This window comes from Gambusia affinis, linkage group LG11 (genome assembly GCF_019740435.1).
Source record: "Gambusia affinis linkage group LG11, SWU_Gaff_1.0, whole genome shotgun sequence".
NCBI lineage: Eukaryota > Metazoa > Chordata > Actinopteri > Cyprinodontiformes > Poeciliidae > Gambusia > Gambusia affinis.
Genome location: NC_057878.1, coordinates 16,718,100 through 16,742,081, shown reverse-complemented (window position 1 = coordinate 16,742,081; position 23,982 = coordinate 16,718,100). Strand labels below are relative to the sequence as shown.

General features: G+C 37.7%; 1 protein-coding gene across 7 annotated transcripts; it reads right to left on the bottom strand.

Annotated features, from left to right (window-relative positions):
• Positions 1-13: 13 nt before the first annotated feature.
• cobll1b (cordon-bleu WH2 repeat protein-like 1b) lies at positions 14-23,415 on the bottom strand. Of its 7 annotated transcripts, none has more exons than XM_044131556.1 (14): positions 23,158-23,415; positions 22,885-22,958; positions 8,928-9,116; positions 6,819-7,023; positions 6,378-6,603; positions 6,162-6,206; positions 5,975-6,069; positions 5,542-5,775; positions 5,322-5,451; positions 4,243-4,459; positions 4,049-4,131; positions 1,966-3,419; positions 557-649; positions 14-455 (listed from the first exon to the last, which is right to left on the bottom strand). In XM_044131556.1, exons 1-13 carry the CDS (start codon positions 23,158-23,160, stop codon positions 605-607), a joined length of 3,000 nt encoding a protein of 999 aa, XP_043987491.1. In that variant the 5' UTR covers positions 23,161-23,415; the 3' UTR covers positions 14-455; positions 557-604. The 7 variants fall into 7 exon arrangements, with proteins under 7 accessions (XP_043987491.1, XP_043987489.1, XP_043987490.1 ...); XM_044131554.1 differs by having other exon boundaries at positions 557-646; positions 23,158-23,396; XM_044131555.1 differs by having other exon boundaries at positions 14-450; positions 557-646; positions 23,158-23,396.
• Between the last annotated feature and the right edge of the window lie 567 nt (positions 23,416-23,982).

The window sequence follows — 23,982 nt, the reverse complement described above, 5'->3', positions numbered from 1 at the left end:
CAATACAGACAAGTGGCTTGGTAAAAGCTTTAATCATAGCAACACTCACCAAACAAGAACAAGTACAAATGTACATGGCAGTGCTATTCTGAATCCACTGGAATGGAAATTAAAACTTAAATATGGAAACATTTACTTAAGGTCAGACCTGATCTGTTTTACACATCCCGTATTATTTAGTTCACACATTTCCTTAATAAATCCAATAATATTATTGCTCTGGGAATCACTAATAATTTATAGGGTTATTTACCATCACTGATCACATCTCTTTGCATTAAATGCATAAAAGTTGTCACAGAAAAGAACCCAAAAATAGCCCAAAATAAAAAAGAATGATATAATAAAAATAATCAATAAAATCCAAAGGTTTGTGAAGGCTGGCGAAGACCATGGAAATAGGTTTCAAAAGAAAACCGCTTCTTCGCTCATAGCACAGGATGAAGACTTCTAGACTGAGAAAAATGAAAAGAAGATTACCCCTTCTAAAAGCAATATTGAGCATTTGTTGTGGAAATGGATAATAAAATATTGTCTGGTGCTGGATTTTACTTACAGTGAAAAAAAAATAAAATAAAAAATTGCTGTAGAAATTACAGCACAGCTACAGTCCAGTCTCTTTTGCCATCTGAGTAACCTCTTCACCCTGCTGGATGAAGAGAAGAGGGAGTTTGTTAAACAGTAGGTTGCTTAAAGTCAGTGGGTCAAATAAAACAACATATTTACTATATGTAAAAAAATCATAAAATATGAAGAAAAAAAATAATTGAAACCCTCCAGTAAATTTCAAATGGAAAGAAAATGGACAGAAGGATCACAGTTTATTAAACTCTTTTGCTGCAGTTTTCAAAAGAAAACCAGAATCAGTGCAGAGAACCCTTTAATGATCACCTATAGCACAGGTGTCAAACTCCAGTCCTGGAAGGCCGCTGTCCTGCAACTTTTAGATGTGTCTCTGCTGTACCACGCCTGAATATAATAATTAGGTCATTAGAAAGGCTCTGGAGAACTTATCTATACAAGGAGGAGGTAATGAAGCCATTTCATTCCAGTGTTTTGTACCTGTGGCACATCTAAAAACTGCTTGACAGTGGCCCTTGAGGACTGGAGTTTGACACCCCTGACCTATAGTGATCTCTATAGCAACTTGTAAAAGTATTCACTTCCCCCTGAATGTCACAACACTTGTCACATTTGAACTATAAGGTAAAATGCATCTGTACTCAGCCCCAAAGAGCCAATACTTTGGATAACTACTATTCACTGCAGTCACAGCAAAATGTCTCTACCAGCTTTGTACAACTAAACATTGATATTTTCCACCCTGTCTTCCTTGCAGAGCAGCCTAAATTGAGTCCAGGTCTGATGGAGAACATCAACTTAAGAATTTTTAAGTCTTGATTCTGGTCACCACTATGTTTTATATAGAGCCTGAGTGTTCAGAAAGATGTGGAAGTCTTAGTTTTCTACCACAAAGCATCGTGATAGAAAACAGACAACAAAAAAAGTCATATTTCAGTTTAATTTTAATAAATCTTTTCCACATGTTTTGCTGGCTCCTCTTTACATGTCTTACAGATTTCTTTCAAATACAGATTTTTTGCCACTTTTCTACCAAGATCAATTTTATGGAGTGCACATCAACAAAAAGCTGTTCCACGACAGATTCTTGAGCTGCTCTTGGCAACTCCTCTATTTATGTGACTAATGAAGACAAGTAGTTTTGGAATAAAACGGGGGTAAATACAAATGCTCAACACACTTTTCAGATCTTTATTTCTAATATATATACAAACCAAGACTAATTTTCCTTTTACTTCACAGTTAAATCAACATAACATTGTGTTGGTTTATTATTTTAAAAATTCAAAGAAATAAAAAGCCCGGAAGTTTGTGGCACAACAGTGCCAAAATATGAAGTTAAGGGGTGTGAATACTTTTTCACCCCTGTGCTTCAGGACCAACCTTGAGTTCCGATAAATCTTTTGACTGGATGACTGATGACGGACTTGTCATTGGAGAAACAGGCGGAGACACCTTGGAGGGAGGTGATTTTGGGCCGTGGGACAGAGACTGGCTTCTTTTCACAGCAGAGGACACAGCCTGGGCGAAGCGGGATGGCGTCAAAGGAGCAAAAGGTCTAGGAGCTGCAAAGCTCCTAAATTTTTCCAAGCTTAACCTAGCACTCGGCTCTCTTGACGGCAGACTGCTTTGCCTTGTCACTCGCATAGAGGCCACATTCTTGTCATCCTGCTTCGGACTAAGCTGAACTCCAGCGGCCTCTGCCGTCTCCTCTCGACACTGTAAAGGAGGAGCAAGAAACGGTGGTGGAGGAGGGGAAGGTGGAGAGGGCAGGCCTGCTCTATCTGGACTCCCTTGAGTTTCCTTAAGGCCAGAGGCAGGAGTGGCACTAAGACTTTTCTTAGAAGCTGAAGTTACATAAAATCCAGGTGTTTTGTTGTGCTGTGCCAAGCGGAAAGAAGCAGGCTTAGGTTTAGTTGCGGGTGGAATTTTCATGTCCTTGACCTCTGTTGGAAAACCTGCTTGGGAAGCTTCATTAGCAGAAGAGATCTTGTCTGTGATCTGGACAGTCATGGGTGGTGAGGGAGGAGGAGGTTCAGGTATGCTTCCATTTACAGTGTGTTGCAGTGTAGTAGTACTAAAAGTAGTAGTGGTATTAATTGTGCTAGACAGCGAGTCATCCCTGGGTAAGTTAGAGGTTAGTTCAGTTTTCTCTCTTAAAACTACAGTCTGTCCCTGCTCCTCTTTCAAACCAGGAGAAACGGAATCAAGTTTTTCTCCTGGAGATTCTTGAGGCGCTTCCAGTGTCAGTGCAACTTCAAAGTATCTGTGTTTCTCAAGAGATTTTTGAGGCACGATCGTGTAGGTTGTCATCCCGACTTTAGGGATGTAATCTCTCGTCAGCTCATTCGAAGGCTTCGGCTTTCGATCAAGGTCTGCTGCATGCATAAACGATGCTTTCTTTGGGGCTGGCACACTCGACTCTTTTTCTTTGCACGGAGAGGTTGAGGAAGTGTGGAGCGATGCGCCTTCGGAGGGTTCGGAGGATTCCAGCTCTTCTGTTGAAGTGGACATATCTTTTTTCTCTGCTGGCAATAAGGCGACTGGAGCAGTTGATAAAGAGACTTTGTCCACATGTTGCTGTGGAGGCCCAGAGAGTTCTGTGGAGTCTGTTTGCACCGGAGCATCTTCTCCAGTGGGACACTGCGTGCTGGTTGTCACTGAACTGGCCGACCCATCAGGCAGCTCTCGAGGGGGTTCTGGATTTGCGTCACTGGACGCCTGAACTTCTGCATCCTTTTTTACAGAAGGGAGTAGGCCGCTCTCATTGCAATCAGCTTTCGGCTCTTTGCAGATGGGCTGTGGATGAACATCTTCAACTTGAACTGCAACGTTATCTGCGGGAGAAAAAAAAAATAGCACATCTGTTATGTAAAATGAATGTATTTTTTTTTATTTAAACAAAGGACAAGAGGCTAAAATTTTACATCTTTCACTGCAGAAGCATAATTTCACAGTGAAAGAAATATGGCCTTTAAGTATGTATACATGGACAAAAAAATCTTATGTTAAGAAATTTTTGAAAAAAAACCAAAACCTTCCCATTATGTTTGCTATACTGCATGGGCAGCATACGAGCCCCTGAGTAGATTAGCATTCAGTGGCTGAAAAAAATAGGCCTTTGTAGCTATAGTTACAGCAAACTACCACTGAAAAAGTCAGTAGAAAAAAAACAAAAAAAACTATTGAGTTAGTCAAAAGGATAAAGTAAAAATGCATCAGGCACATTCATTGAAAAAGGAATCATTAAGAGTACCAAGAATTTCACCACAGTAAATTTGTTTTACCTATGCGAAATAATTGTCCTTAAAAGTTGGGTTCTTATTTCTTGATGCTACGCTAATAAAAAAATTATTTTATAGCTCAACATCTTTATCTGATTTCCATTAAATGTGCCCAGCACTCTTGGGGAAAAAAAAAAAAAAAAAAAAAAAAAAAGATCAATGCTTTTAGAGAAAGTGCTTACCAGTGGTAGTGGGTTCGAATGAGTTTGTGTCATTACTTTTAACACCCTGAGCTGCAGAATCATTTACAGTGCCGTCCACTCGTCTGGAAAAAAAATGAAAATAAAAAAAAAAGTTAAAATAAGAAAAGCAAAAATTGTAAAACATAATGATGAAAACATAGCACAGCCTTATGTAGTGTCACTAGAGTTCGTACTTGCCATCTGAGGATAGATCAAGACACTGATCTTCCCCACCCGCCTCCACTGTACTCCCACTCTCAGCATCTGGAGAAGGTGAGTGGAGCGAGGATTCGGGGGACATGTTGAGGAGGCCATTCTCTCCCTGGGTTTTGGGAGCAGTGGAAGAGCTTACAAATCCAGCAGCCTCTTCCTGTTCTCTGATCTCCTGCAACGTGGAAGAAACTGCAGTTGCTGTAAAAAACAAACAAAAAAAAACTCATTGTTATTTGAAATTTTCATCCAGTCATGTGTAGGTTATTTTAACTAGCTGAAAACTAAAAAGGAGAACAGGCAAAGTTTCAACTCAAACAAAAACAAGTAAAGCAGAATATCAAAAATGATATAATTGAAAAACAGAGTCTCTTTTCTTCCACAGAACACGCATTAAAGTTACACTTTTAAAAAATTAGATAAAAAACATAGATAAGCATATCAGGATGTCATTACTCACAGCAAATTTTGTCAAATGTAACTCTTCTCCAATTCAAGAATAAAAACACATATGCACACAAACATGAAAAGAAAAAAAAGCTGTCTGTTCTTCATGAAATACCTCTAGTACAAAATATTTTTAAAATATTTTCAGCTTTTGATTTCTGTGCATGCAGGACGGGTGGCATTTCCTCCAACTGGACAATGGGGCACACACAATCACAGGAAAGTATGTTTAGAACCAGATAACTTTATATTATCTGAAAGGGAAAAACATAAGAACTTGGACAGCACAAAACCAGAAAAAAGACAAGTTTCTCCATTTGCAAAAGGGGGAGGAAAAAAAAGTCTACAAAAATAACATTTAGCCCAGTTGGATTATTAGTTACCCTAAATCTCCCAGTATAGTCCCAGGACCATATTGTTTTCCAACATCTGCACCACAAAGTAACAACCACTAGGAGGAGCAAGAGTCAAAGAATTCAAAAGCCAGATGTTCATTTTAGAAGTTCAAACAGAAATTCCAATCAAATATATTTAAAGGTTGTTTTATAAATGTACTATTACAAAATGGAAAAAAAAAACATCTCTTAAAACCAAAGGGGCTAAATAAGAGTCGAACCTTGAGCATGTTCCTCTTCTGACAAAGTTTTTTCAACGTTAGGAGTTGTAGATGTTGGAGGTGCGGGAGCCTTGCGTTTGGTCCTCCTCAGTGAAGATTCTGCCGAGGACCCGCGACTTACAGGACTCCTCTGTATGAAAATCAAATTCAACTATTGTATCCAAGTGTTCAGGATTCTGCTAGCATCAGACTTTAGATCTCATGCTTACAATCCACTCACCTGAAACCCATCAAAGTGGGTGCTGGGTTCAGAGTTGATTCTCTGGCGGGTGGCGAAGTCTGAGTGACCGCTCTGAGACGTGAGGATCGGCGGTTGGGGCGCACGTCTCTTCTTTGGCACTTCGGAGAAGGTTGAAGAATCGATAGGAGTTGAATTTGAGCAGGGTAAGGCCATGCTGAGCGGTCGAGGCTTGCTGACAAGCACAGGAGAAGCTGGGGCACTGACAGTCGTTGGCTTTAAAGAGTAAACATCCAAGCAGAATGTGATAAGAGGCCCGTTTCCAAAAACAGTGAACATTGACCATTGGGAAACTAAAGCAAAAAAACATCCCTTTTACCTCACAAATATGCTTCAAGAGAGTTAAAGGTTTTGACTCATTACCGAAAAGACACTTTAGTGCACATAGATAAAAGTTTTGCTTCACAACAGTCACCTGGTCTGATTTCTTTTTGCTTTTTCTAAATTTGCTGAAGAGGCCTTTATTTTCTTTTTCTTTCTGAATTTTATCTTTGCCTGGAGTTACCAGTCCTAAAACAAAAAGAAACAAATCAGAATGAGTGTTCAAACTATAATATGATTGATCTTTTAAAGTCATAATACAGTTTGCAAATACTAAATACCTGCAGGGACTGGTGAGCTTGGGCACACAGGAGAAACAACTTGTCCTGCACACAGACAACAAACTTAAAGATTTACTGCATCAAAAACCCACTTCCAATTATTCTTAGCAGAAAAAGAAACTGTAGGCCAGTCAGGTACAGCATGGAGTAAATATGATGAGTAGCAAATTCTGAAATGTAAAATTAGCAGCATGATTTGACTAAATGACAACTTACCTTGTGTGTCTTTTGCGTAAACTTCCCTTATTGCGTAATCATTAAGAGACCCAGACAAGTCTAAGGGAGCTGATGATGTGACGTCTCTCAGCAGAACTGTGGTCTCTGTGTCAAATTCACATTTCTCACATATCGCTGGCAACAGTTCATGGAGGGGAACTTGAGGATTTACTCTTAAAACTGTCTTTTGCGTCTTTTTGTAGTTTATCACCATCCGAACAGTAGCCTGGAGAACAAACAATGAGTCACTAATTGGATTACTGAGGACAATTGGGTCACTTATGTCAAAAAGGTTTAGAAAAAACAAAAAGTTTTGTTTTTAATCTTTTTGTTATATATGAAATCTGAATTGGTATCGGCAGGTGAAAGTTTTACAAAAATGAAGATCAGTCACTGAATTTCCAAAGAGGATTCTTGAATCTATTAGTTTTGATAACTTACCTCTGGTATCTGTGGACCAGCCTTCTTATTTTTATCTTCTCCTTTCGGTTTCAAAATGACCTTTTCTGCATCTAAGGTTCCTATAAGGGCATTGGGCTTGAGTTTGATGTTGTTCCTGTTGGCAGTAACCAGTTCTAAAGTGTGGCTTGATGGATTTAGGTGATACTTTGCACACAGTGTGACCAACAGATCCATCAGGGGTTTGCTGAGAGACAGGAATGAAAGGAAATTGAAAATAAGCTTACATAATTAGAACATGAATGGGGCTGCTCCTTTACATAGTGGTCTTAGAGTCCTTGATGAAACTTAACTCTGGGATTTTCATAACTGAACCTCAGGTGAGCCATTTGGCATGTTCTTAAAAAAAGAAAAAAAAACAAAAAAAAACATGGCATGTAATACTGCATTACACGTCATTCACTTTGTCAACAAATCTTTGCAAACCAGTTTCAGAGTCTTAACTCTTTACAGTGGTACTGATTATTACAGCTTGAATTTTACAACACTCAAAGCAAAGAACTTTCGGAAGCACAGTAAGGTTTGACCACATTGGAGCTGTAATAAAATCTGTTAAGCTCCAAATGAGTTCCACCAAAATAAATGAGTCCCACCAAAACAGAAAGTAAACATGCTAATCTTAACTTAGCATTTCAGCAAATTGCTCCACTATAAACATGTCGGCAAGAGGAAGACAAGTTTATTTAAGGTTGAAACTGTGCGCATTAAGTCTAATTACTTTGGAAACAAATTATAAACCTTAGCATAATTTAGGTTGTGTGCTTTCAAAACAGGGTATTTAATTTCTTAAGAACTAATCTCATATCAGAGCAATCAGTGTTATTGATGCCAAGGTAGCATCTGCATTTCTTGTAAAAGAAAATCGTTTTATGAATTTAGGCTACAATGTTGTGCGTCACTGCATATAAGCAGGTAAAATCTGAAGTAGGTAAGAGAGATTTTCTTCAAAAGCAGTTTGTTTTTGTTAAAAATAAAGTTTTTTTTCAAATTTCAAACACTTAAAATGGAAATGAGCCTTAAAAAGCCACCTTAGAATGAGACAAGCACAAACACATATCCAACAATCACGGGATATTGCACACTGATAACATTTTTTAAAACAGGTGTTTTAATGCATAAAATGGTAATGCATAAAATGCAATACATTTGTGGAAAGATATGCATTTTAATTTTTCTACAAAATAATTGATTATAGAATAGAATGATATTTCAAGTCTCCTATACTCGATGTAAAACAATAAAATAGTTACAGAATATTTGTTTTCATTTTGGTTTCACAAAGTCCAAGGTAAAACCATAAATTGCAAAAACAGCACCAAGCCTACAGTAACCGAAAACACATTTCAAGTCTGTGCTTGAAAATGAAAAGAAAACCATGATAAAATCTAATCTAATCTGTCTTGAAGATCTGGTTTGCGGATAGCTACACATGGTAAACAAAACGTTTTTTTCTGATGCAAGAGGTACTGGAGTTTGGCGAATATAACAAAATAAAATGTCTATAAAGAAACCATTCAAACGTGTTTAGCTACAACTAATTTCAGCTGTTGCTTGAGCAATCTGAACAAACCTGAAGGGATGAAAATAAGATACATCCAGTCTAACCAAACAAGAACAATCTTAATTCATTCTCGAGAGTCCAAGGTGCATAGGATCCCTCTGTGACTGTTTGTATGGTGTGCCTTGAGCGAATGACAGATGCTGATATCTTGAGTAAACTCTCTTGATGAGCCGCGAGATAAAGAAAGACACAGAGACCTTGCTCTGAAACTCTGGCATGGAGGTATGCAGACATGTTGATCTGATTAGGTGGTACAGTTCTACTTTAATCTTTTTACTGGGTCATGACAACACAGCTACCGCAATTAATACTGGCCAAGTATCCACGTTAACTGGGACCACAGCATTCAGCGACTCCACCCATCTGACTCAGTCTGATAGAAGCAGGATGTCATGTGATGACTTAATCCGTCATCAGTCTCATGATGTCGGGCTTAAATGTTGGATGTTCAGTGTGAGAAAGAAATTTACTCCAAATGTTTTTAATAAACCAGCTTTTACAGAGGTTAAGTTAATCTGAATGCATCTTACCTTCCTTCAACTTGGGTGTTCTTTTCTACTCCACCAGGCAAAACCACAACAAGAGAGAGCTCTTTATCCATCAGGTTCTCCTTCTGGTCCATGGTTAAACGAGGGCTTCCTGGGTGCCACTGGGAGAAACCTGAACAATCCGCTGTCTTCAGTCCTGGTGGGGAAGGGGCTTTGGTTTTGGTCGACACTCTGCAGTTAGAAAAGAAGATGGCCAGTCTCAGATTTGCACTTTCAAACACTGCATTTCTTTATGCAAACAAATTAAAGTGTTTTTGATTGTGGCCCTGTATTAAAAAATAATAATTAAAAAAAAATTATAGAAATGAAAACACTAAAATGTGTCCTCCCAGGCAAGAATAGCAACTTTTTCTTCAAGAGGCTTTACAAAGAACTGAGGCTGTAACATTTTAGAGTCCACAAGTCACAAGACAACTAAGAGGACAGATTTGCTCGCTGAGCCTGAAGAACAGACTGAGAATGGAAAGACATGTGAGAGATACTGATATTTAAAAAAAAAAGGGAGATTAAACCCTACATGTAACTCACTGTGGAATATTCACGTAGAGGTTAATATGTTTTGTAAATATTGTTAGGTTATCAAGTGCTTGTCAAAGCCTTGCATTCCTGCAAACAAAATCAATAAAGGTGCAGACAGCAGGAGTTGTGCATGTTTACAGACTACTCTGACATGAAAACAGCATGTTACAAAAAAAAAAAAAAGTAAACCGGTCAGAAAAAGCAAGCAAATGAACTCCTGAAAACATTCCTGCCATTTCTTTTAGTTGACCTATGCACAGATACAAAGAGGTTTCTTTTTTTGCGGACTCATCACTCCAGAGGATCAGCTTTTAACGTCTCACACAGGGACACTACTCATTCAAATAGAGGAATCCAAGCAATGCAAGGTCAAAAGCACCACTTGATCATGTCTACTGGTGAAATATTAGTATTGCTGTAGGGGCTGATAGCCGTGAAACTCACCCTCAAAGCAACTTTTTTTTTTTTTTTTTTTGCTGATTTACTGTCCAAATAGGTTATTTAGGGCTCTATCTTTATGTTTCTGTGGATATTTTGACATGTCTGTGCAATTCTTTTAGCCTAAAACCACCTCACCACTGGAATATTTGGTCAAATGGTTCTTAGGCTGTTGAATTTTCCTATTGGTCGCACCAGAACGGCTTGTTACAACTTTATCACTTCGGGTATAAAAGCACTCAACTCTAAACATTAGTAAGTAAAAGGAAAACAACTGCTTATAAAGAAAAGCAGTTTTGGTAAAACTTGTTGATCTTTGAGTCAAAACCAACAGCAAACCAAAGAAATTAAACTTGTACCCAGCAAACCTAAATCATAAATGGGTTTACACTTTATGGTAAATTAAAAACAAACAAAAAGGAGTAAATGCCTAGAAGTAAAAAGTGAGTTGTGTTTAATCAGATCATGTTGGATTGTAATTGTTTCTAAAGCCTTAAGATATTCCAACAGTTTGTCTAAGAAGTCCGTTAAAAACATTTATAATGTCAAACTAGTCATGTAGTAAACCTGCAAAACTCAAAGGACAGAATAAAACATGTGGCTGTATGAAGAACAATTATTTAATTTTAAAATGTATAGAAAGAATATTAAAGAGGAGCCAACTCCTCTTTGACATAATTCAAAATATTCCACTACAATTTCAAATGAGGCATTTATTTATTGAAAGGTTTAAGTGACACCTAAAACTTACTTTTGCATGGCTATTTTTCAAACTGTTGCCTGAATTTTTATATTAAGTAAAACGTAATCAACATAGGACCACCTATCCACGCCTGAACATTGGAATTTCATTAAGATAGAAATATTTGTAGCATAAATGGATTTTTTAGGTTTCATATGTTAAGGACATCCGGTTAAAATCCAAAGTGGAAATTAAGTGCAAACAAAAAAGATGAATATTAACCTCCAAAATAGGTTTCCTGACATGGTGCATCTAGAATATGAAAAAAAAAAGCATAATAATATTTATCATATCATCAGGGCAAGTTATAATCACCATCCAATGTAAACAATTTGGTGATGTAGATGAACGGTATTGGGATATGAACCGGACTTAGTTTTGATACTGTACAGATCCTGGAAACATGAGCGAGAAAGAATGAATGTGTAAGACGTTCTGGCGCAGGCCCAACAAATGAGCTCACAAAGTTTGGATTCGAGAGAATTAGGCCTCATGGAGGAATCTGAAAAGAATGAGGTCAGTGATCGATGAAAGTCTGAGATATGTTCCAGCTGAACATTGCTGAAAATTGCTGCGGCGATCACATTAATCTTCAAGTAAAACCTAAACTAAATATTTTTAAAGTTAGTGATGCATTTGTTTGTTGTCTGAAGTATTGCTTAACAATTAAAACATTTTTTTTAATCCTCTGGGCTACAATGTATTTGCCCGTAAATGCCTCATATGGAAGCATTTAACAAATTAGCATGGAATAACATACAGCTGTCGCACCTCCGGCTCATCCCAGTTTATACAGCTCTGTCAACACGGAAGTGTTTTTAAAATTGAGATACCTCGGGCAGGTGACAAACATGGAGGGCGGCGTGTGTTTTTCATCCAGGCCTGTGCTGATGTGTTGCTGAATGGGAGGAGACGTGTTGCAGCTCGACTGTGCTGATGCTTCATTTACAGGAAGAGTCTGGGAACTCCAATAATCACAAGCAAGCCCATTGAAAGTCACAGAGCATAGCTAACAGACACGATCCTACATCAGCAGTAATTAAGAGGCTGATCAACACCATGTCCCCTCTTACACTTTGTCATAAAACACGATTATAAACATTTTTTGCCCACGCAAGAGGAAATTGTTCAGCTTTGCATAAAACGCATTCAGCCTGTATGTTCAACCCTCCTTCCCACTGATCTCATTTAAAATAATTGTGTGTACATATTTAAATATGTACACACAAAAACAGATAAAAAAAGAACAATCAATAAATTAGTTTTTTATAGGGAGGTCTGGAGAGAATCAAAAGGAAGTAAGGGTTCCAAGTTGGGAACTCCAGCAAAACCACCCATCGTTTTTATTGCGTTTGTCTCCCGGAAGGCAATAGTAAAAAATTGCAACCATCTCATCACTTAATAAGCATTATTTATAATTATCTTACCATTACTCTTCATACATTGTTTAGAATTACACTAACCATCTTTGTAGTCCTCTTCTACTTTACAATGGTCAAAGTTTTATTTTTTCTCCATATGTTCCTGCATCAACAATGGCATTGAATGTTACAATGTCAAGTACAGCCACAGAGGTGATGCCACTCATCATGACTCGGAATGTATCCTTAAATTATTAGTATTATTTGCAAAGAGCAATGGTGATAGGACATGGCCCAGAGGGACAGCATGCTGATATTCTAGAAATATACTTTCTGAAAGATAATAAATACTTTCTGCTTCAGAAAACTGAATTGTGTGAAATGCAGCCACAAGATAATCTGAGATTTGAATGCAGATAAAACGAAGCCTGCAACATATGTATGCAAAGATATTAGAAGAAAAAAAGAAGGTAAAAACAAATAGGTCAGTCGGTTATTCTTGTAAAAAAAAAAAGAAAAAAGAAAAATTATGTCCAGATGTGTCTACTTTTGTAAAAATACCTCAAATACTTTTTTGATTAGGTGGGAAAAGGAAAATGACAAGCCCAGGCAGCAGAGGAGAAAGGTGGAAAAACAAAAAATAAAACTGAAAATTCACCAAAACAGTCTGACAGAATAACAGTCAGACTCTTCATGCCATCTGGAATTACTTCCAACAAGAAAATGAAACATTCAGCATTTTTATGAACTTTATTTTATTAAATTCTAACAAAACTAAAAAAAATAAAAAATAAAAAAAAATAAAAAAAAGCTAGCAAGAAATATTACTCTCTCTTTGAGTTGCAGAAAAGAATATGAAGAATTACCAAAAGTGCCTTCTGTGGTATGTTAACAGCTGCAGGGTAATGTGATGGCCCCTTGGGAATGGTGGGTTCATGTACAAGATATAAACAATTTGTTTTTATTGTTTCTCTTTTTTGCTATTTTCATAGAAGTCTTTCCTCTTCAATCACACTGTCAGGCTACACCCTGATTATTTTAAGAAACTAAATCCACAGCTCAATGCTCCACTGACCATAACAACTCCAGCAGCTGTAGCATAGCTATACAATCAAATATACAGGCTTAAACATGCCACAGTGCAGCAGGCCCAACACACCCTGGCTTTCAAGTCACAACACATGCATTGAAACTTCCCTGAATGAAAGAAAACTTGGCTAGAAATCATTTGCTTCATACTTCCACAGCACATAACCCAACAAACAAAACAGTGAGGGGGAGCAGAAATGTTTGAGAGCAGGTGACAGACCTGCTTTTCCAGTGAAGCTGCCAGCATTTCATTTACCGCTCTTACCTTTCTGCGCACGCTGGTCCCCACTCACATAATTCCCCTTTCAGCTATGTTCTCCCATGAGAAGTCAAACAGACTGATCTCTGCCAGTACAGCCTTAAAAGGCCCACCTTAATGCCACGCCCTAATCTGACATCAGAAATCTGTCTCCCTCTGCCTAAAATTCCACCAGCCCTCTAGCTGTAATTCAAAAATTGGCAGCTCTCTCTCTCTCTCTCTCTCTCTTTGGTCCTGAGCAGAGAGGTAAGCAGCTCACCTCCCCCCTTTGCAGACATGAACCTGAGGGTCCAAGCTAGCAGGCATAAAGAGAAGAATGGGCTCACAGGACTTTGGATCTGCTGAATGATCAAATTTATTTACTTTTTTCTTTTTTTGCTGAGCAGTGAAGCAATTTCAGAGTCTACAAACTAACTTAAGAACAAACAAACTTAAGTAGAGACTTCTGATAATGGTTTTGTTTCTCACAGGGTCTCATTAATTTAAATCAGGTTGTACTCCTGTTTTATTTTCCTTATGAAAAAAAAACAAAAAAAACAATGCCAACAGTTTAAAACCACGCCTTACTTCTGAAGAACTGACTCACTCCCAAACCACGTTAAAGGACCGTCGGTTGTGCAAAACCATAATGATAGTGAGTCAAGGTGAACAAAGAACATGCATTTCCCAACTGTGATGATTGACTATGTCTGAACATGATGGAGGATCATTAGAAGTTGTCTCCCTCACTTATTAAATGCACACAAATAACTGAAAACATAACCTACAACTGGCCACTTTATTAGGTACATTTTGTTTGTGAAATGTTGTAGCCCCTTTTGCCATTAGAAGTGCCTTTATGGCATATATTCAACTAGGTTTCTGAAAATTTTTAACAGAGATTTTGGTCCACATTGGCATTATACCACAATGTGTTTCCTGCATATTTGTAGACTGCATACCCATGATGCAAATCTTTGTGTAACCAAAACCCAACACAGCTCTGTTGGTTTGATATATCTAATATAGTCCAATTTTGGTGAGCCTATTTAAATTGTAGCCACAATTTTTTGTTATGAAGTGCAACTTCTGCAAGTGAACCCCATGTGCTTCAAGGTTTGATGTTTGATGCCACTAACTGGATAGTTTTTCTCTTTCACGCCATTCTTTGTAAACCCAAGAAATCATCCCAAATGTATGAGCAGATTGTTTTATGTGCCACTTTGATACTCAGCTTGAACTTAACAAGTTGACTTCACCACATCTATGCCTAAATGCATTGATGTTCTGCCATGTGATTGATGACTTTGATGAGATTAATTTAATGTTTTTTCTGACACTTTTAAAGTCAAACTGAACTTGTCTAGAAGTATCAAAGCAATAGATAAAAGTTTCACAAATGTTTCCTTTGAAATAAAAGAAACAATGACTTCTGTAAAATAAAAACTCTACAGATATGAATTCAAAACATTCCATTTTATCAGTATGTCATTGTTTAGAATAAAACTGTGACTAATAAGAAGACGCAACAGATCTTTTTTGCAAAGCTTCATTCAACTTTCAAGACATCTTATCCAAATCCATTCAGTGTACTTATCATACTTTTACCCAAAAAAGTCCACTAGAAAATGACTAATTAGAGGATTTTCATGTTTTCATCTTGTTCAAAACATTGCATCTGTTTCCTATATTTACAATTGGTACTCCTGTCCCAGATACAGCTGACTGATAAAATCACTGATTGCTTCTGCATGGTTTGCAGCAACAGGTTTGAAAGACTTACTCTCTGAGCATCACTGCAATATTACTATCAATATTAAATTATAAAATTCATTTTGTTGCCTTTACCATCAAAATAAGAAATCTTTTTTACAACCCTTAACTTTATTCCTGTAAGATTGATTTCCTCTAATCGATGTTTAAACAGTAACATTTCTGTTGATGTACATTTTCCACAATGAGTCATACTCTAAATGTGCTGAATGCCTAATTCACTGTAATAATGGCTACTTTGTGCTGGAAACTTTACACTATCTGGTACGAAAGCAATAAACAAGTTTTTCCATTGTGAAATCAGAGCAGTTCTTTATCAGTAGTTTTACGCTTTCACTGAAGAATGTGCAACCCATTCTGCAAACACCACCACTAAATACTGTCAAATGATAAGGAGGTAGACGGTGAGCGGAGATGTGAGCAAGCTGGAGCTATACAGCCTCAGAAAATGAAGTCTTTTTTTAAGAAAAGTGAAAATCCAAGTCACAGTTACTGTCCAGGTATGTTAATGCACAAGAATACAAGTGCTACATAGCTGTACTGTAAAGTAATGACAAATCTCTGTAGTACAGATTAATGTGTGGCTGTGCATTACGATAGAACCTCTTAAAGTTTCTATCAAATTCAGTCAAATCCAAAGTAATAAAATGCTGCAGGAAGACAAATGAGTGGGAACCAAGGAAGCTGTCCATGAAGAATTGAGCAACATTACAAAGTTGGTGACTTTCTAAAAATAGATGTTTGTTTTTGCAGTTTCTCAAAAATGTGGCAACAAAATGTCATGATGTGCTCTGCAAACCTTTCACCTCAGGAGAACTGGAAAATGCTGAAGAACCAAATAACTGAAAATATCAAGTTCTGGTATGTGAAAATAAATGACACATGTAGCAGTCAAAAAAGAAAACTAAAATCTGTAAGGGGACAACTACTTTCACAACACCGTATTTACTCTTTATTGTGAAGACAGTTGCATTTTCACGTAAACCAGAAAGTAGAAAAGCTTAAAGCTCATCAAAACCTATAGTCTGACTCAAAACATTGATGGGTGCAACTCTGCTCACTGTTTTTTCAACACTATATAATGCCGAATTGACATAATTTCTCAAACATTTTCTCTGAAATGCCACCTTTTCAAACAACTTCTAGAGCTCTAACCTTCAATAACCTGGTCTCTTTGGTAGGTTTTCTCACAAATCTAAGTGTATTTGATAAATGTTGTGCTTCCCTTGCTGTTGAGCTATCAGTCAAATACCATTACATTATTTCATTTACTGAGGAAAGGAACTCAAGGAAACAATATTTTGCATGATCAGCTAATCAGCAACCAAAATCAGACTCCTCATAGGGCTCTGATGAGAGTCAACACCCTCCTGGAAGGCTTTGGGAGTTGTGAGGCTCACACTAGATCTCCAGCCAATTTGATAAAAGAACTAAACAAATATTTCCTCCCACAAAAGTCTTGGCATACTCAGACTTTGCAGGTATTTGGCAGCCACCTCCTAAACCATCCCCCCCCCCTCTTACCTAACATATGAAAACCCCTTCTCTACCTTATTTTCGTCAAACAACTACATTCAAACGTTCACATGAAGCCAGCTGTTATTATCCTTAATCATTCTTGAGCTGAATGTAAGTGAAGTTATGTCTGCACCTTGTGTTTCACTGCATAAAACAAACTGCTAGTCTCAAGTGGTGAAGACTAGAGGTTCCAGAGGAAAGACAAAACACAGTGCCAGAGCCACAGCTGTTAATCTGGTAAGAGGTCACTCACAGTAAACACAAGCATTTTAGAGTATCTGGATAGGCCTTCAGTTCATGAGCAGTGAGGGATGGGAGGAGATTTGTTAGAAAAAAGACCTCAGGGACCTTATGAGAACTTCCCACCTCCTAAATGTATCGTTTATACTTTAGGCACAACATTTTTTTTTCTTCTCCGCAGCAGTTTCTCGCATAAGCCTGGAAAAACGCAACGTCTCAGGGTGTCCCCTTACATCATTATGTGGAGTACTCATTTTAGCTGTCATTAGGTCCACTTGTCATAATCTGGCCCAGCTTCATTTAACATCAGTCCTGCACACTTTAGTATAGCACTGAAAGATCAAAAGAGCTAAAAGTCAACAGGGATGGAAAGAGATTTAAAAAAAAAAAAAAAAAAATCATTCATTTTAGTTTCCAAATCTCCTTTGAGACACTTAACTGGGATCTGCTATGGTACATTACCCTGTCCTTATCTCCACGCAGTTCAAATATTTTCCCTGTAAACATTGCACCATATCAAAGCAATGAACGTACAAAGGGGGAGGAGGAGAATTCAGAGTGAACACAATGCATGTTTTTGTCAGTTGCTGCACATTTTTACACACGTCACAAGAGAATGCACTTAGAAGCAGTTGGTTGGGTGATCAGGAGGTCCTTTCAAGTTACACAATACACAGAAAGAAATGATAAGGTGCAGTAATTCACTCCGGACTCTGATGATTTAACCAAGTTTGTGCATTTCAAAGTGCAACAAACATTTAGATGAAACAATTTAGTTGAGATGAAGACAGCCATCGTCTGCAGCCATAATTATAACCGTGAAATCCATATCCCTTCATCTGAAACAATGCAGCATTGTCTACAAAAGAGCATCTATCAGTGGCACAAAAGCACAGACTCCATGTTTTGCTCATCACACAAACTGAGCTTTCCAAAGTGGACAGGCACAGTGGTTTTAAACTACAACAGATATTTATTTGTAAAAAACTAAATGTGAAGTACTGAAATGATACAACCCAAAAACTTAACATCATTACGAGCATACGATCTAAAGTGAGGCACAAGACAAATATCTTTATATGTCCACTTAATGTCTTCTAAAATCATAATAAAGAGAGTGACATGTTTATAGCCAGAAAAGCATTACCTCAGAGGCAAAGCGCACTGCAAAATACAGCTGGACACACAGATTGTGTGGATCTTGAATACAAAGTAGCTCTCCTCCTTTTAGTTACTAATGTTTGCTGTCAGAGCTAGACTCCTCACTGAAACCGTGGCCCGGTTGCCTGTTAGTGTCATGCTGTGGTTCGCTGGTTGCTACGGTCATGTTGGGAAATGATAAGGTTCACTCTATCTGTGCTTTAGCAGTGTGATAATATGAAAACTGCAAGCCACACAAGTGGCCACATGGAGACCACTTCCCAAACACATGCACAGTGACAGTGCCATCTAGAGAACCACATCATAGAATACACACATTTTCCACATTATACCTCCACTGTTATGCATATAGACTCAAATAGACGGCTGGGACAGGGATTTTTCCGGTTGCCACATATTTATTTTGGCAACCAGAAAACATGTCAAGATTTTTTCCGTGCCCTGCAAAAGAGCAGTGTCGTGCAAAAGTATTCACACCCCTTGAACTTTTTCACAGTTCAACAAACTGCAAGTCATTTTATTTGGATTTTATCTAGCAGATCAACACAAAGAAGCAAATAATTGAGAAGGAGGAAAAATGTATATTGTTTAGACTTGTTTTTTACAAGTAAAAATATAAAATATCAAAATATATTTTTAGGAAACCTTCTACGGAATTATTTATTGACCGCTTGGTCAACAATAATTGTTGGCAAATATTTCATATGTAATTAGCATGCATTTCTCCTGACAGAGTAAAATTTAGCCAGTTTCACAGCAGCAGACGCTCACATCAGGCACAAATGACATTGTTCAAAATTCCAGAAATGAGAACAATAAGAAGCAAAGAAAACCGACCAATATTGCAACTAATATTGCTATTGCAATATTTACCAATTTTATCACTAATGTATGATTTTCAAATATTTTACTGCCCTAGTTTTAGATCCCAAGCTCTTAAGAGCAGATGTCCTGCCTTGTAGTTACCTCCTTTTCATCACATCAGAATCAAAAGAATAGTTCACTGGTACACTGGGAGTACGTTATTCAGCCATTAATTCAGCTTGCATACATTTTGCATTCAAAAATGCAGGGCATTAGCTGGTAAGGACTGGAGTGGGATACCCCGGATTTAGAACAAAGTTTATTCATGTGTTAGAATGGTCCAGTCAAAGTCCAGGCATAAATAAAATTGAGACATAGAAATTGTTGCTCACCGATGCTCAGTATACAACAGAGCTTGAGCCATTTTGCAAAAATAAGAATAAAATCTCTCTCCATTGTTGGAAAGCTGGTAAATAAAAACCACTAAAACTTACAGCTAAAAGATTTTACTTGCACCAAAATCTGATTCCTGAAAGTACAGAATCAGTGGGCTGAATATAAATCCACACAACACTTCAGATTTTACATAGTAAATACAAATTAAAACACCACTTTTGTCTTCCACTTTGCAATTACTGCAGTTTTTGGCAATGTAGCACGTAAACTCCAAACAAAATAACATTGTAATTTGACAAAATGTGGAAATGGACTAAAAGAAACAGAAACGCAAGTCAGGACTGGCAAGCCTCTCACTGCTAATATCTCATCTAAACTGGACAAACATTGATAATGAAGGTCAAGCAAATAGAGGCAATTTGCCCCTTCGCTGCATAAAAAGTTTGAATATTATTGGAGATATGCAAAATTTGTCATTGTGAGCACACAAAGGACTCATTCATGGGAGATCATTGTGAGTGTTAGTCAGGCTAAGAGTGGGAAGCATCCAACTGTTATGGCCTGGAAAAGTGCACAACAGAAAGAACGTGGGGGCATGTCTTCCAGTCTATTTAACTTGTGCACAAACCTGAATCTGTGCAACAAATCTGTTGCTGCACCCAACAGAAACACCAAGCAGTAGAAATAAGTAAATAATAAGAACCATGCTTAATGAAATTATTTACTGTTAAAAGAGGTCGTCTTCTGGTGTTAGCGGTAAATGTGTTGTTAATGAGCCCAGAGTAGCAAAAAAGCCAGCTATTATTCAACATTTGCAGAAAGTTGGCTTCTGAGAAAGCATCAATGAGATAAAACTTTCCAGCATTCAAACACTCACTCGTTAAACGCTGCTGGAAGTGTACGGCTGATTTTTTCCCCCTATATTTCATGTAGTGGGTGGATATTTTTCAATGACACTCTTTATCTTGGTTTCTGAGCCCACTGGTTGTGAGTGGGCAATCTGAAGGCAGTATGCTCACTATCAAATTATGCATGATTCTAAATGAAGACGGCCTTGTTGTCTCTGGGGATAACTACAATGTAAAAAGAAAAAGAAAAATGTGATACGCCTTAGTCTCGTCTGCGTCTTGTGATTTTTGTGCCTTAACTCTGGCGTTTCAACTGTGCTTGCCCAAATTCTTTAAATAACTCATTTCATACCATCAAGTCTTGCCATACTATTCATCTGTTAACTCATGTGAGCAGCTGTGCTCTGGGACTGCCTGCATGTCAGGAAACAGCTGTGGGGATTCACAATACCTTAACCAGTTCCACATTCTGCCCTTAAGGAGAGCCAGCCATGTGAGATCATGCTTTTAGGTGTGTCCAATTACCAGGACCAGCTCAGAGCTGTGCACTGTCAGAGGACTGAACCAATATGCTTCTCTTTGGCAACAAAGAATGTTATTGTAAAAGTGTCACGAAAGCACAGTATTTTTCTTGACATTAAAAAGATAGTTCCCAAAAACACTTCAACAACACCACTTTGCAATACTGCTAGCACTGCCTCTAGGAAAATAATATTCGCATTAGTGGCAGCAAACATTTCTGCATTAAATCAGCCAGGAAACTGATTCTGGCAGGGTCAGTATTTGGACAACAAATGAAGCATAGCTTCGGGGGTCACTGAAAATGTTCCCGCTTGAAAAGGAGAGAAGCAGCAGGTTAGTCTCCCCAAATAAAAGAGAAAAAAAAGGAGAACATATGTCTTTAACTATCTCCACCACACCCCAGCTGAGGATGGAAACGTGGTTAACCCACCAAAAAATTGACTTACAAACTACTTTATAAAATATGAACATGCAGTACCACGCAGAAGCATGTGCACTCCCTGAACTTTTTCATGCTTTGTCACAGTAAAGTCACAAACTTTAATGAGATTTGGGAGTAATTTGGAAAGACAGACTAACCTAGAACATAATTGAAGTGGATGAAAACAAGTTATACAAATAGAAACTTGCTTCCATTCAGCAACCTTTATACCCCTAAGTGAGGGCCATTGCAACTAACTGCCCTCAGATCTTACACAATTATAAATAGAGTCAATTTATTGTATGTCGTTTGAAGGCCTCGCAGGTTTTTTAATGAACAATGAACAAAGCATCATGAAGACCAAGGAACACACCAGGCAGGTAAAGGATACAGTTTTGCAGAAGTTTAAATACAGAACCACTCTTGAATTAATCATCTCAAACTGAAAAAAGCATGACATAACTCCAAACCTAAGACATGTCCTTCCACCTAAATTAGCAGGCATGTTGATGCTGTTTCAAAATTCATTTCATTTTGCGTAGTTTCTTCTCTATTATAGATTTTTGTTATTCCAGTCTAGGTTCTATTGCTAAATAACAATCAGCCAATTACTTTCAGCAAATTTGGCTTTTTTGGGTTTTATTTTCTTTCATATATTACCTTATCACAGTTAAAACTAGACCTTATATATTTATGCCAGAAATACTCAAGAAGAATTTGCATAATAGGATATGAGGGATGGGCTGCACAGTGGCGCAGTTGATAGCACTATTGCCTTGCAGCAAGAAGGTCCTAGGTTCAATTCCCAGCCCGGGATCTTTCTGCATGGAGTTTGCATGTTCTCCCTGTGCATGTGTAGGTTCTCTCCGGGTACTCCGGGTTCCTCCCACAGTCCAAAAACATGACTGGTAAATTGCAGACTTTGTGCTGCATAAAATCCAAATGGCATACACTGTGGTTTATAGCTATAACTTGAAATAAAATAAGAAAACTGTAATTCCCTTACAAGTCAAAATAAGAGGAGAACTTTTTCATACAAACATTTTTTCACAAATGCAAAATAGTAAAAATAAGCCAGGGTTGGAAAGTTTGAGCAGTTGGTCTTGACTGTCACCTTAAATTTCATCTTAAAATCTCAGCCAATTGGCAACAAATTGCTAAAACAGTGAAAAGAGATGTCGAAAAGGCTCTGGAAACTCACTTTCCACTTTTTAATGATTCCAACCACAGTAATAGAAGCAGCTGACATCACCTATGACTCTATATGGACCAAAATTGATGGGAAATTCCATCAAGTCACACCAAGCACTTCACCAGCACCATTTTTTTTTTTTTTTGGAAGGAGGGAGGGGGATGTGTTTATAATACAATATCCTCTATAACCCCAGTGGATGTGTGACTTCCACAACAATCATCACGCACAGCACAGTGACAGAGACTGTATGTTTAGCCTCCAAAATAGTTCCCATGACCTCTGCATGTGGTCGGGGGTATTTCTCAGAAGAAGAAAAAATAATAATAACACTGTAAGCAGGAAATGAGGAGGGTTCAGAGGCTGAAACGTCTGAAGCAACCCTGACTCCTCTGAAATGTACTGAGTTTAAGGAATGTCAGTTTAAAATTAGGTAAATTGGGTGACAAAGGTGGCATTATGCTCATGTGTCAAACAGCTGGGAATACAGCTGGTTGTGTGCACAGGTGAAAGTTTCGAATGTTATTTTTGCACAAAAACGGGATGAAATTCTCCAAATACATAAAGATTTTCTAAGCTTAAGAAGAATAACATTTCTTGTAACAAATAAACTGCCTTAATTATTTTTGAACGTTTTTACAGCACCCTCTCTCAATGACTGTTTTTGCTGTACTTACCTCAAGGAAGTGCTCCGCGGATGGGGCTGGGATCCACGATCATCCATGACTAAACTCATCGGCCTTACGAAATCCTTGGGACAATTCAAACACAAACAGAAAGCGCAGTTCATCTTTAGTGAGAGCCGTCATACCAAAAGCCCTCTTCGCTGGAGTTTTCATGCGACACCAAAACCAAAAGGTGGGCGAATCCCCCGCATGAGGTCACCAGCTTGAGCCTTGTTAACTGTTTCTGCAATAAAAAGAAACAAACTGTTTCTGATTGTGACTTACCATGAATTCAGATGTTTTTCAAAGCAGATGTCATCTTCCATTAGTCTTTTAGGAGGAAGAAGTCAGCACTCCTAAAAACAGATTTTGGGTGAAAACATAATGTCGCTCCTTGATGAGGGCTTCTTGAAAAGCGGACGTTATGCCCCTTCGTTCATTTAAGCTCCTTAGTTTTGCGTTATTTCTCTCCTGACACTTTAGTTAACAGGACTGTGCCAACTTTCATCTGGAGCTACATCACAGACACAGAGCTCTAAAAGCGGGGCGGTTCTCGGTTCGTCACACTTCCCAGAAGGGCCCTCACTTTGTGTTCAGTTGTATAGCTTAAATTTAAATATAAATAGAAACAACTCGATATACACTTTAGATTTAGTACCACAAAGTCAATTCGTCAACATTGAAATAACCTGTAGCTTGTGAAAACATACCAGCGTGGCTGTTTATAATTTCTTTTCTGAATTTACTGTCTAAAGCGACACCATGTGGCGCTTTGTGGAGCCCACTTTTCATGTGAAAAATTGCAATCATTGTATTACTATTTTTATACAATGTAAATAGCATATTTTTTTCTTCACAAAACCTTGTTGCTGATTAAAATGTGCACAAGTCCCACAGCCTGCATAAATGAAATAAAAGTAAAAAAATTAATGGTAAAACCTAAATGTTTTTTTAAAAAAACTGTCAAAGAAAAAAAAAAAGTTTAAATCTCAACAATAAAAAAAATAAAGTCTAAATAAAACATATTGCTAAGACACCATATTGATATAGATATAAAAATTACAGTCATTACATTTTTTAAACACACATTATAAATGAAGTCTGAGTGCC